Source organism: Mesoplodon mirus (assembly GCF_964341445.2).
Source record: "Mesoplodon mirus genome assembly, chromosome: 2".
NCBI lineage: Eukaryota > Metazoa > Chordata > Mammalia > Artiodactyla > Ziphiidae > Mesoplodon > Mesoplodon mirus.
Genome location: NC_138977.1, coordinates 4,424,876 through 4,438,529, shown reverse-complemented (window position 1 = coordinate 4,438,529; position 13,654 = coordinate 4,424,876). Strand labels below are relative to the sequence as shown.

General features: G+C 36.4%; 1 protein-coding gene across 3 annotated transcripts in view; it reads right to left on the bottom strand.

The window, feature by feature from the left end:
* LRBA (LPS responsive beige-like anchor protein) overlaps window positions 1-13,654 on the bottom strand; it is an 826,328-nt gene that overhangs the window by 658,346 nt on the left and 154,328 nt on the right. For all 3 annotated transcript variants that reach the window (XM_082611157.1, XM_082611155.1, XM_082611156.1), the window contains exon 9: window positions 11,765-11,911. In XM_082611157.1, the coding sequence (XP_082467283.1) occupies window positions 11,765-11,911 (147 nt within the window). The remainder of the gene's footprint in view (window positions 1-11,764; window positions 11,912-13,654) is intronic.

Genomic DNA, 13,654 nt, shown 5'->3' with positions numbered 1-13,654 from the left:
GACTGCGGGTGGCGGAGGGGGAAAGCTTCGGAGTAGCGGAGGAGAGCGCAGCAACAGGGCTGCGGAGGGCAAAGCGGAGAGATTCCCGCACAGAGGATCGGTGCCAACCGGCACTCACCAGCCCGAGAGGCTTGTCTCCTCACTGACCGGGGCGGGCGGGGCTGGGAGCTGAGGCTCGGGCTTCAGTCAGAGCGCTGGCGGCGTGAACACAGCCTGAAGGGAGTTAGTGCGCCACGGCTGGCCGGGAGGGAGTCCGGGGAAAAGTCTGGAGCTGCCGAAGAGGCAAGAGACTTTTTCTTCCCTCTTTGTTTCCTGGTGCGCGAGGAGAGGGGATTCAGACCACTGCTTAAAGGAGCTCCAGAGACGGGAAAGCGCAGACCCCAGAGACGGGCGTGGGACGCTGGGGCTGCTGCTGCCGCCGCCAAGAAGCCTGTGTGCGAGCGCAGGTCACTCTCCACACGTCCCCTCCCGGGAGCCTGTGCTGCCCGCCACTGCCACGGTCCCGGGCTCCACAGACAACATCCCCGGGAGAACGCACGGGCGCGCCTCGTGCTGGCGCGACGTCACGCCGGCCTCCAGCGACGCACACTCGCCCCGCCTCCGTGCCCCTCCCTCCCCCGCGGCCTGAGGGAGCCAGAGCCCCCGAATCAGCGGCTTCTTTAACCCTGTCCTGTCTGAGCGAAGAACAGACGTCCTCCGGCGACCTACACGCAGAGGCGGGGCCGAATCCAAAGCTGAGCCCCGGGAGCTGTGCGAACAAAGAAGAGAAAGGGGAATCTCTCCCAGCAGCCTCAGAAGCAGCGGATTAAAGCTCCGCAATCAACTTGATGTACCCTGCATCTGTGGAATACCTGAATAGACAACGAATCATCCCAAAATTGAGGCGGTGGACTTTGGGAGCAACTGTAGATTTGAGGTTTGCTTTCTGCATCTAATTTATTTCTGGTTTTATGTTTATCTAAGTTTAGTATTTAGAGCTTATTATCATTGGTAGATTTGTTTATTGATTTGGTTGCTCTCTTCCTTTTTTTTTAATATATATATTTTTTTCCTTTTTTTCTTTTTGTGAGTGTGTGTGTGTATGCTTCTTTGTCTAATTTTGTCTGTAGAGCTTTCCTTTTGCCATTTGTCCTACGGTTCTGTCTCTCCATGTTTTCTTTGTTTTGTTGGTTTTATTTTTTCTTAGTATAGTTTTTGGCACTTGTTATCATTGGTGGATTTGTTTATTGCTTTGGTTGCTCTCGTCTTTCTTTTTTTTATTACATTTTTATTTTTAATATTTTTTAATTTTTTATTTTAATAATCTTATTTAATTTGTTGATTTATTTACTTCTTTATTCTTTCTTTCTTTCTTTTTCTACCCCTTTCTTCTGAGCTGTGAGGCTGACAGGGTCTTGGTGCTCTGCCCGGGTGTCAGGCCCAAGCCTCTGAGGTGGGAGAGCCGAGTTCAGGACACTGGACCACCAGAGACCTCCCAGCTACATGCAATATCAAATAGCAAAAGCTCTTGCAGAGATCTCCATCTCAACACGAAGACCCAGCTCCACTCAGAGACCAGCAAACTACAAGGCTGGACACCCCAAGCCAAACAACTAGCAAGACAGGAACACAACCACAACCATTAGCAGAGAGGCTTCCTAAAATCATAATAAGGTCACAGACACCCCAAAACACACCACTGGACACAGTCCTGCCCACCAGAAGGACAATATCCAGCTTCATCCACCAAAACACAGGAACCAGTCCCCTCCACCAGGAACCCTACACAACCCACTGAACCAACCTTACCCACTGGCAGCAGACACCAAAAACAACGGGAACTAAGAACATGCAGCCTGCAAAAAGGAGACCCCAAACACAGTAAGTTAAGCAAAACAGAAGACAGAGGAATACACAGCAGATGAAGGAGCAAAGTAAAAGCCCACCAGACCAAACAAATGAAGAGAAAATAGGCAGTCTACCTGAAAAGAATTCAGAGTAATGATAGTAAAGATGATGGAAAATCTTGGAAATACAATGGAGGAAATACAAGAAATGTTTAACAAGCAGCTACAAGAACTAAAGAGCAAACAAACAGTGAAGAACAATGTAATAAACGAAATTAAAAATTCTACAGCAGGAATCAATAGCAGAATAATTGAGGCAAAAGAATGGATAAGTGACCTGGAAGATAAAATAGTGGAAATAACTACCACACATCAGAATAAAGAAAAAATAATGAAAAGAACTGAGGACAGTTTCAGAGACCTCTGGGACAACACTGAATGCACCAACATTCGAATTACAGTGGTCCCAGAAGAAGAGAAAAGCACGGTACTGAGAAAACATTTGAAGAGATTATAGTTAAAAACTTCCCTGATATGGGAAAGGAAATAGTCAGTCAAGTCCAGGAAGTACAGAGAGTCCCATACAGGATTAATCCAAGGAAAAACACGCCAAGACACCTATTTTTTTTTCTTTTTTCATGGTTTTTTTGTTTTGTTTTGTTTTGTTTTGCGGTACGCGGGCCTCTCACTGTTGTGGCCTCTCCCGCTGCGGAGCACAGGCTCCGGACGCGCAGGCTCAGCGGCCGTGGCTCACAGGCCCAGCCACTCCACGGCATGTGGGATCCTCCCGGACCGGAGCACGAACCCGTGTCCCCTGCATCGGCAGGCGGACTCTCAACCACCACGCCACCAGGGAAGCCTGCCAATACACCTATTAATCAAACTATCAAAAATTAAATACAAAGAACAAATATTAAAAGCAGCAAAGGAAAGCAGCAAGTAACATACAAGGGAATCCCCATAAGGTTACCATTTGATTTCTCAGCAGAAACTCTACAAGCCAGAAGGGTGTGGCAGGACATATTTAAAGTGATGAACGGGAAAAACCTACAACCAAAATTACTCTACCTAGCAAGGATCTCATTCAGATTTGATGGAGAAATTAAAACCTTTACAAACAAGCAAGAGCTAAGAGAATTTAGCACCACCAAACCAGCTTTACAACAAATGCTAAAGGAACTCCTCTAGGGAGGAAAACAAGAGGAAGAAAAGACCTACAATAACAAACCCAAAACAATTAAGAAAATGGTAATAGGAACATACATATCAATAATTACCTTAAATGCAAATGGATTCAATGCTCCAACCAAAAGACACAGACTGGCTGAATAGATACAAAAACAAGACCCACATACATGCTGTCTACAACAGATGCACTTCAGACCTACAGACCCATACAGACTGAAAGTCAGGGGATGGAAAAAGATATTCCATGCAAATGGAAATCAAAAGAAAGCTGGAGTAGCAATTCTCATATCAGGCAAAATAGATGTTTAAATAAAGACTGTTAGAATGTACAGAGAAGGACACTACATAATAATCAAGGGATCAATGCAAGAAAAATATATAACACTTGTAAATATTTATGCACCCAACATAAGAGCACCCCAATACATAAGACAAATGCTAACAGCCATAAAAGCGGAAATCAACACTAACACAATAATAGTAACGGACTTTAACACCCCACTTTCACCAATGGATAGATCATCCAAAATGAAAATAAATAAGGAAACACAAGCTTTAAATGCTACATTAAACAACATGAACTTAATTGATATGTATAGGACATTCCATCCAAAAACAACAGAATACACTTTCTTCTAAAGTGCTCATGGAACATTCTCCAGGATATACCATATCTTGAGTCACAAATCAAGGCTTCATAAATTTAAGAAAATTTAAATCATATCAAGTATCTTTTCTGACCACAACTCTATGAGATTAGATATCACTTACAGGAAAAAAATCTGTAAAAAATACAAACACATGGAGGGTAAACATTACACTACTTAATAACCAAGAGTTCACTGAAGAAATCAAAGAGAAAATCAAAAAATACCTAGAAACAAATGACAATGAAAACACGACAAACCAAAACCTACGGGATACAGCAAAAGCAGTTCTAAGATCGAAGTTCATAGCAATAAAATCCTACCTCAATAAACATGAAACATATCAAATAAACAACCGAACCTTACATCTAATGCAATTAGAGAAAGAAGAACAAAAAAAAACCCCAAAGTTAGCAGAAGGAAAGAAATCATAAAGGGCAGGTCAGAAATAAATGAAAAAGAAATGAAGGAAACAACGGCAAAGATCAATAAAACTAAAAGCTGGTTCTTTGAGAAGACAAACAAAATTGATACACCATGAGCCTGACCCATCAGGAAAAAAGGAAGAAGATTCAAATCAACAGAATTAGAAATGAAAAAGGAGAAGTAACAACTGACACTGCAGAAATACAAAGGATCATGAGAGATTACTACAAGCAACTATATGCCAATAAAATGGACAACGTGGAAGAAATGGACAAATTCTTAGAAAAGCACAACCTTCCAAGACTCAACCAGGAAGGAATAGAAAATATACACAGACCAATCACAAGGACTGAAATTGAAACTGTGATTAAAAATCTTTCAACAAACAAAAGCCCAGGACCAGATGACTTCACAGGTAAATTCTATCAAACGTTTAGAGAAGAGCTAACACCTATCCTTCTCAAACTCTTCCAAAATATAGCAGAGGGAGGAACACTCTCCAACTCATTCTACAAGACCACCATAACCCTGATACCAGAACCACACAAAGATGTCACAATAAAAGAAAACTACAGACCAATATCACTGATGAACATAGATGTGAAAATCCTCAACAACATACTAGCAAACAGAATCCAACAGAACATTAAAAAGATCATACACCATGATCAAGTGGGGTTTATTCCAGGAATGCAAGGATTCTTCAATATATGCAATGCGGTTTATCAATGTGATAAACCATATTAACAAATTGAAGGAGAAAAACCATATGATCATCTCAATAGATGCAGAAAAAGCTTTTCACAAAATTCAACACCCATTTATGATAAAAACCCTCCAGAAAGTAGGCATAGAGGGAACTTACCTCAATATAATAAAGGCCATATACAACAAACCCACAGCCAACATCATCCTCAATGGTGAAAAACTGAAACCATTTCCTCTAACATCAGGAACAGGACAAGGTTGTCCACTCTCACCACTAACATTCAACATAGTTTTGGAAGTTCTAGCCACAGCAATCAGAGAAGAAAAAGAAATAAAAGGAATCCAAATCGGAAAAGAAGAGGTAAAGCTGTCACTATTTACAGATGACATGGTACTATACATAGAGAATCCTAATGATGCTACCAGGAAACTACTAGAGCTAATCAATGAATTCGGTAGAGCAGCAGGATACAAAATTAATGCACAGAAATCTGTAATTAATGCACAGAAATCTGTTGCATTCCTATACACTAATGATGAAAAATCTGAAAGAGAAATAAAGGAAACACTCCCAATTACCACTGCAACAAAAAGAATAAACTACCAAGGAATAAACCTACCTAAGGAGACCAAAGACCTGTATGCAGAAAACTATAAGACACTTATGAGAGAAACTAAAGACAATATAAACAGATGGAGACATATACCATGTTCTTGGGTTGGAAGAATCAACATTGTGAAAATGACTAAAATACCCAAAGCAATCTACAGATTCAATGCACTCCCTATCAAACTACCAATGGCATTTTTCACAGAACTAGAACAAAAAATTTCACAATTTGTATGGAAACACAAAAGACCCCAAATAGCCAAAACATTCTTGAGAAAGAAGAACGGAGTTGGAAGAAACATGCTCCCTGACTACAGACTATACTATAAAGCTACAATAATCAAGACAGTATGGTACTGGCACAAAAACAGAAATATAGATCAATGGAACAGGATAATAAGCCCAGAGATAAACCCACACACATATGGTCACCTTACTTTTGATAAAGGAGGCAAGAATATACCATGGAGAAACGACAGCCTCTTCAATAAGTGGTGCTGGGAAAACTGGACAGCTACATGTAAAAGAATGAAATTAGAACACTCCCTAACACCATACACAAAAATAAACTCAAAATGGATTAAACCTAAATATAAGACCAGAGACTATAAATCTCTTAGAGGAAAACATAGGCAGAACACTCTATGACATAAATCACAGCAAGATCCTTTTGGACTCACCTCCTAGAGAAATGGAAATAAAAACAAAAATAAACAAATGGGACCTAATGAAACTTAAAAGCTTTTGCACAGCAAAGGAAACCATAATCAAGACAAAAATACAACCCTCAGAATGGGAGAAAATATTTGCAAATGAAGCAACTGACAAAGGTTTAATCTCCAAAATATAGAAGCAGCTCATGCAGCTCAATATCGAAAAAACAAACAACCCAATCCAAAAATGGGTAGAAGATCTAAATAGACATTTCTCCAAAGAAGATATACGGATTGCCAACAAACACATGAAAGGATGCTCAACATCACTAATCATTAGAGAAATGCACATCAGAACTACAATGAGGTATCACCTCATACCAGTCAGAATGGCCATCTTCCAAAAACCTACAAACAATAAATGCCGGAGAGGTTGTGGAGAAAAGAGAACCCTCTTGCACTGTGGGTGGGAATGTAAATTGATGCAGCCACTATGGAGAACAGTATGGAGGTTCCTTAAAAAACTACAGATAGAACTACCATACAACCCAGCAATCCCACTACTGGGCATATACCGTAAGAAAACCATAATTCAAAAAGAGTCATGTACCACAATGTTCATTGCAGCTCCACTGACAATAGCCAGGACATGGAAGCAACCTAAGTGTCCATCGACAGAGGAATGGATAAAGAAGATGTTGCACATATATACAATGAAATATTACTCTGCCATAAAAAGGAACGAAATTGGGTCATTTGTAGTGAGGTGGATGGACCTAGAGTCTGTCATTCAGAGTGAAGTAAGTCAGAAAGAGGAAAACAAATACCGTATGCTAATACATATATATGGAATCCTAAAAAAAAAAGTGGTTCTGAAGAACCTAGGGGCAGGACAGGAATAAAGACGAAGATGCATAGAATGGACTTGAGGACACGGGGAGGGGGAAGGGTAAGCTGGGACAACGTGAGAGAGTGGCATGGACATATATACACTACCAAATGTAAAATAGATAGCTAGTGGGAATCAGCCACATAGTACAGGGAGATCAGCTCAGTGCTTTGTGACCACCTAGAGGGGTGGGATAGGGAGGGTGGGAGGGAGAAGCAAGAGGGAGGAGATATGGGGATATATGTATATGTATAGCTGATTCACTTTGTTATAAAGCAGAAACTAACACACCATTGTAAAGCAATTATACTCCAATGAAGATGTTTTTAAAAAAATAAAATGAAAAATAAATGGCAAAATAAAACAAACTTCAAATAAATAAACTTGACTGAAAGTAATCTATTGACTAGCAGAATAAAGCCCAACGATCTTTAAAAAAAAAAAAAAAAGCAACAAAATCCAGACATTTACTTGGTAAAATCATAATGTCCAGTATTTAATCCAAAATTACTAAACAAACCACAAAGTCTGAAGTAACCAGCAGACTATCAGTAAATAAAAATAAACCCAGAAATACAGATGATGAAATTAGAAGAAAAAGACATTAGACTAGTTACATCTATGGTCAGGTGTTTTTTTAAGACAACATTGAAAGGAGAAAAATAGATAATGAAAATTATCAAAACTTACCAAGACAAAAAATACAAAAAAATATTTGAACTGAATAATTCACTTAATTGAATTAACGGCAATAAGGCATTTGATAAAGAAGGATTAGTGAACATAAATACCATGAAAACAATCCAAAACAAAACATTTCTTATAAATCAGGCAAAAAATAGCATCTCAATGCTCTGTCTGCTTATATCTAAGGTCTAAAATGAATGTAATATGAATTCTAGAAGAAGATAAAAAACAGAAAATATATTAAAGAAATAATAGCAAAAAGTTTCATATTTCACCAAAACCATAAACCCACAGAACTGAGAAGTTCAAATAATCTAAAGTAGGCTAAAAAAACACACATACACACACAGACAGACAGACACACACACACACACACATAAACCCATACCAACATATACTGTATTCATTTTCTAAAAATCAGTGACAAGAGTAAATATTAGAACCATCAAGAGAAAAAAAAGACATTACATATAGAGGAAGACCACACACTTCTTTTTAGAAACTATGCAAGTCAGTTAAACAAAAGAATTTCTTTAAAAAGCTCAAAACAGAAAACTGTCACCTTAAAATTTTATAATCAGTAAAACTATTTTTCAAAGCTGAAAGAAGAACAAAGGCTTTTTCAGACAAATAAAAGCTCAGAAAAGCCACTGACAGTAAATCTCCATTATAAGAAATAATAAAACAATTCAAATGGAAGGAAAATGATATGAGACAGAAACATAAATCTACACAAAGAAGTATCCTAGAAATGGTGAATACATAGATAAATACACAGGTAAATACAAAGTGTATGATCTTCTTCATTTTTAATTTTTTAAAAATATAAATGAATGAATCAAAAATAATAAAAATGTATCAAAAGGACCATAATACATGAAGAAGTAAAATCTACAAAAATAACAAAACCGAGGACAGGATGGGGAATTGCAGGATTATGTTGGAAGGGTCTTACACTGTACAATGTCATTTATTGGTAGACTATGATAAGTTAAAGTTTAAAAAAAAACTAATAAACCAATAGTAGAAATAAGTGAAATACTAAATAATAGGCAATCTAAATCAAAGCAGAGAAAGAGGAAAGAATCAAAGAACAGATGAAGGAAACAGAAAATAGCAAGACAGTAGATTTAAGTCCCACAATATCTATCCTTATTGATACACTGGATGTAAATTATGTGAACATTCCAATGAAAGGCAGAGATTGACTGACTCAATAAAAAAGCAAGACTCATTTTACAAAATTCAGTATCCTTCTAATAAAAACTCTCAGAAAACTAGAAATAGAAAAGAAATTTCTCAACTTGAAAAAGCGTCTATAAAATATGTATGAATGCTTTCCCTCTAAAATCAGGAACAAGACAAAAATGTCTACTCTTGTCATTTCTATTTTAACTATTTATCCTGGAGGTCCTGTTTAGTACAATAAGGGAGAAAAGAGAAAAGGCATACAGATTCGATATGAAGAAGTAAAGCTTACAGTCTACATGAACATGTATGTAGAAAATACTAAAACAGCAACAACAAAAAACTAGTAAAACTAATAAGCAAGTTCAGCAAGGTCTTGTTAAAAGGTCAATAAAACTCAACTATATTTCTATACACTAGAAACAAATGATTGGAAATTAACTTTTTTAAAAATGCAACTTAATATACTACCTAAAAAACATGAAATACTTAAAAATACATTTAACAAAATATATGTATGACCTGTACAATGAAAACCAAAAAACACTGCTGGGAGAAATTAATAAAGACCTAAGTAAATAAAGAGATATCATGGTCACAGATTGGATAATCCAGTATTAGTGAGATGTCAATTATCCTCTAACTGATCTATACGTTAATACAGTACCAAATAAAACCCCAGTAGACTTTTTGTAGAAAGCGTTAAGCTGGTTCTAAAATACATCTAGAAATGCAAAGGACTTAGAAAATCACAAAGGATTTGAAAAAGAATAGTTGATGGTTTAGACTTCCGGTTTTCAAGACTTACTACAAAGCTACGATAATTAAGACAGTAAAGTATTAGCATTAAAAAAAAGACAGGTAAGTAACTAAAATCAAATAGAGCCTCAAAGATGCCACAGTAAGGCAATGAATGGAGAAAGAATAGTACTTAAAAAACAAATAGTGCTGGAACACCAGGGTATCCTTATGAAAAACAAAAGATAAAATAAACCTTGATAGTTAGCTCATACCATACTCAAAAATTAACTGAAAATGGATCACAGGCCTAAATATAAATGCTAAAAATATAATACTTAGAAGAAAACATGAATAAATCTTTCTAACCTTAGAATCAACAAAGATTTCTTAGATAAGACACAAAAATCATGAGAATAATACGAAAAATTGTTAAATTGGAATCCATAATAATTAAATTCCTATGTTTTTCAAAAGCCAGATTAAGAAAATAAAAAGGCAAGACACAGACTGGGGGGAAGAAATTTGTAACTCATACATCCGTTATCCATAATATATAAAGAAACTCATAAAGGACTTACAAGTTATAAGGACTTATTATATAGGACTTATATCCATAATATATAAAGAAACTTCAAAACTCAACAATAAGAAAACAAACCAAACAAAAAATGGGCAAAAGATTTGAATACACACTTAACAAAAGAAGATACACAAGTGGCCAATAAGCAATGCAAAGATGCTCAGCATCTCTAGGCATTACAAAAATGCAATTTAAAACCAGAATGAGAAACTGCTAGGGACCCACTCAAATGTCTAATATTAAAAAGACCAGCAATACCAGGTGTTAACAGGATGTGGAGTAAGTAGAAAGCTCATACATTGCTTGTAGAAATGTAAAATTGTGCAACTACCTTGGAAAAGAGCTTGGCAGTTTCAGCTGCCATACCAGTTAACAATTCCACTCTTACATATTTATGAAATACACAAAGAATTGTACACCAATATTCATAGCAGCTTGTTCATAATAGCCAAAATCTGGAAACAACCCAAATATTCATCAAGAGATTAATGGGTTAAAAAGTTGTGATATACTCATAGAAAGGAACACTACTTAGCAATAAATAAGAGGGAACTACTAATACAAAACAACATAGATGAATCTTAAAACATGCTAAGAAAAACCAAACTCCAAGGAGCACACACTGCATGATTCTATTTACATAAAACCTTAATAAAAACAAATCTGTTTGATAGTGACAGTAACAGATCAGTAGTTGCCTGTCAACAGTAACGGGGTGGGGTTAGAGAAGCACAAGGAACTGACTAGGAAAGAGCAGAGAGGTACCTTTTGCTGTGATAGAAATGTTCTATGTCTTGATTGCTGCATTATACTTTTGTCAAAACTATTTAAAATATGTATAGTTTATTGACTCCAACAGTATGTAAATTAACGCAAGTTGATTTTGTTTTCAAAGGAACATAACAGACATTAAATCACTCCCGGAAACCAAACTAGATTAACAATGGCTTAACCTAAAGGTTCCCAAACTTCCTTGATTCATGACACTCTTAGCTTCACAGTAATTTTTTATGGTGTTCCAGACCAAAATAAATATTGAACATTTCTGTTTATTAGTTTGACCCAACTACTTTATATTTTATATTTTAACAATTATATTTTATATTTTAACCTTATAACAAGAATTTATTAGCCATTTGAAAAACTTAATGCACAAATTGAAAAAAACTGTTTCCTTCATTATTATATTAGCAAAGTTGTTTATTAATGGGATGTATATGCGTCTTGGGTACTGCTCAAATTCTCAAATTTTGGAATCAGATTTCATAGCTCATCCTCATTTCCTGTTCCACACTGATTTTCACATGGTACTTGCTCTATCACAGCAAGCATTAAAAACTTAGCTGTGCAAGTATATGATATCACCAAAAGAAATGCAGCATAAATTAAAGTTGAAACTTGAGCTAGTACTTTGCACAGTGCCCCACATATGACAAGTATACTATGCTTCCCACAAAACTTTAAAATACCCTTTGGATGGACTCCTGTGACTTCCCTATGGTGCCTCTGGTTACTTTCACATACAGTTTAGTAACCCAAGTTGTAAGCTGCCCCATGCACCACCCACCTATAAATCAAGCTCAACTAACACTGGTTAAGCAGGGAACAGCAAGTAAAGTACCTTGTATCCCAGGCCCAATTGATAAATAGCAAAAATCTGAGCTGCATTAAGAGCTTCACTAAAAAGGTAAACTGCAGTCATCTGACCACAGAATACCCTATTAGCATCTGCTGTTTCTGATGAGCCCAGGAAACACTTGTCAAAGGTCTGTGAAAGAAAACAAAAAAGGTTATTAGAGAAAAAACAAAAAATTATCTCCTCCAGAAATAATAACAAACTATACTGGTATAAATATTTTGCCCATGCTAAAATATAATCTGAATAGATTAAAATAATTCATTTAGCATTTCACTTCATTCATTCCCATTTGGTGTACATATCAGGAAAGACATCATAGAAAGGAGATAAGACAAGTTTTCCAAAGTACAATAAACAAAACCTGATGACAAAGTGGATATAGGAAACAGAGCCAGAGAAATCATTATGGACTCTGAAGGTTCATACTTAGTCAACCAAAGAACCAGACAGAAGAGCAGGCTTTGGAGCAATGAGGAAAATCATGAGTTAAGTGTGGGACATATAATGAATGCATCTTTTCTCTGAACTAATGTGGATGAAGAAGCAATTGCCAACAAGGTTCTGTATGGTGAGAAGTTAAGACTGTAACTTTTTGTAGACATCAAGATACAAATAATGGGTGAAGTCATGGAGTAGATGCAATCTCTCAAAAGGAATGTGTAAATCAAGAAAAACAGGTGTATGTTTTTCTTCTTCAGACAAAAAATTCCTCTTAATAACATCCAGGTTGCAAAGACCCCGTTTTAAAAACTCATGTATACAACAAGGAGGAAAAAAAGTATCCATATCTCTTTAAAAGTATCATTTTATACCATGAAACCATTAGGAAGGATGTTGAAAAATATGTGTTGACATTAAGGAACATAAAAAAAATTTTAACATTTGGGTTCTGAAGACAAACCACCTAGATCAAATCACTGCTTCCCACACTGCTGATTTTGGAAAATTACTTAACCTCTCTGTGCTCAGTTTCACTGGTAAAATGAAGATTACAACAGTACTTATCTTGCAAGGTTGGGGCTTACAGAAAATAAAGGTATTTATTACAATGCCTGGAATACAGTAAGTACTCAATAAGGATTAATGTAAGGGAAAAAAACAGGTTGAAAAGCAGTATACGTATCTGATCCCTTTTTTATATTTAAAAAAATTAGAGCTAACATTTATTGAGCACTTATTCTGTACAAGGCACTCTGCTAATGAATTTGTGAACAGTATCTCATTTAATCAACCTTCTGAGATACATACTATTTTACACCCATTTTTAGGTGGAGCAAACTTTGGCCTAATAGACGAAGTAAGGTCATACAGTCAGTAAGGGATTCAAATCTAAGTCTATCTTTTATAACAACCTGGGCTCTTAAGGTCAGCATTTCAAACTATGTAAATATGTATAGAATAAAATATGAAAGGAGGAGTTAATGGTAAATGAGTGTTGCAAGCTTGTATTCATTTTCCTGATCTGTATTTTTCAAGGTTTCTATTAAAAATGTAATCGGGGTGCGGGGGGAGAACATTTGACTTTAACTCTAACCTATGAATCTCTTTTTGAATCTTGAAAATATTATAACATAATAGTTATCTACAGCAGCTATGAATTTTATGGAAAATTTATAAGCATGCATCATCTCACTCATTCATAAAAATCATCAGAAGCCTGTAGTAGAGCTCTCAGGTCTAATTTGATCAATGGACCAATGACACAAATACTGTCAAGATATACCCACTGCTACCTATGAATCTTCTCTACCCTTTCCAGAATAATTTTATAACAAGGACTGAGTAATATGTGCCATATTAGCACAGTTCTACTCTCTTAATATATTAACATGCTAGCCACACTATGATTATAAAAATCCACCATTGTGGTAT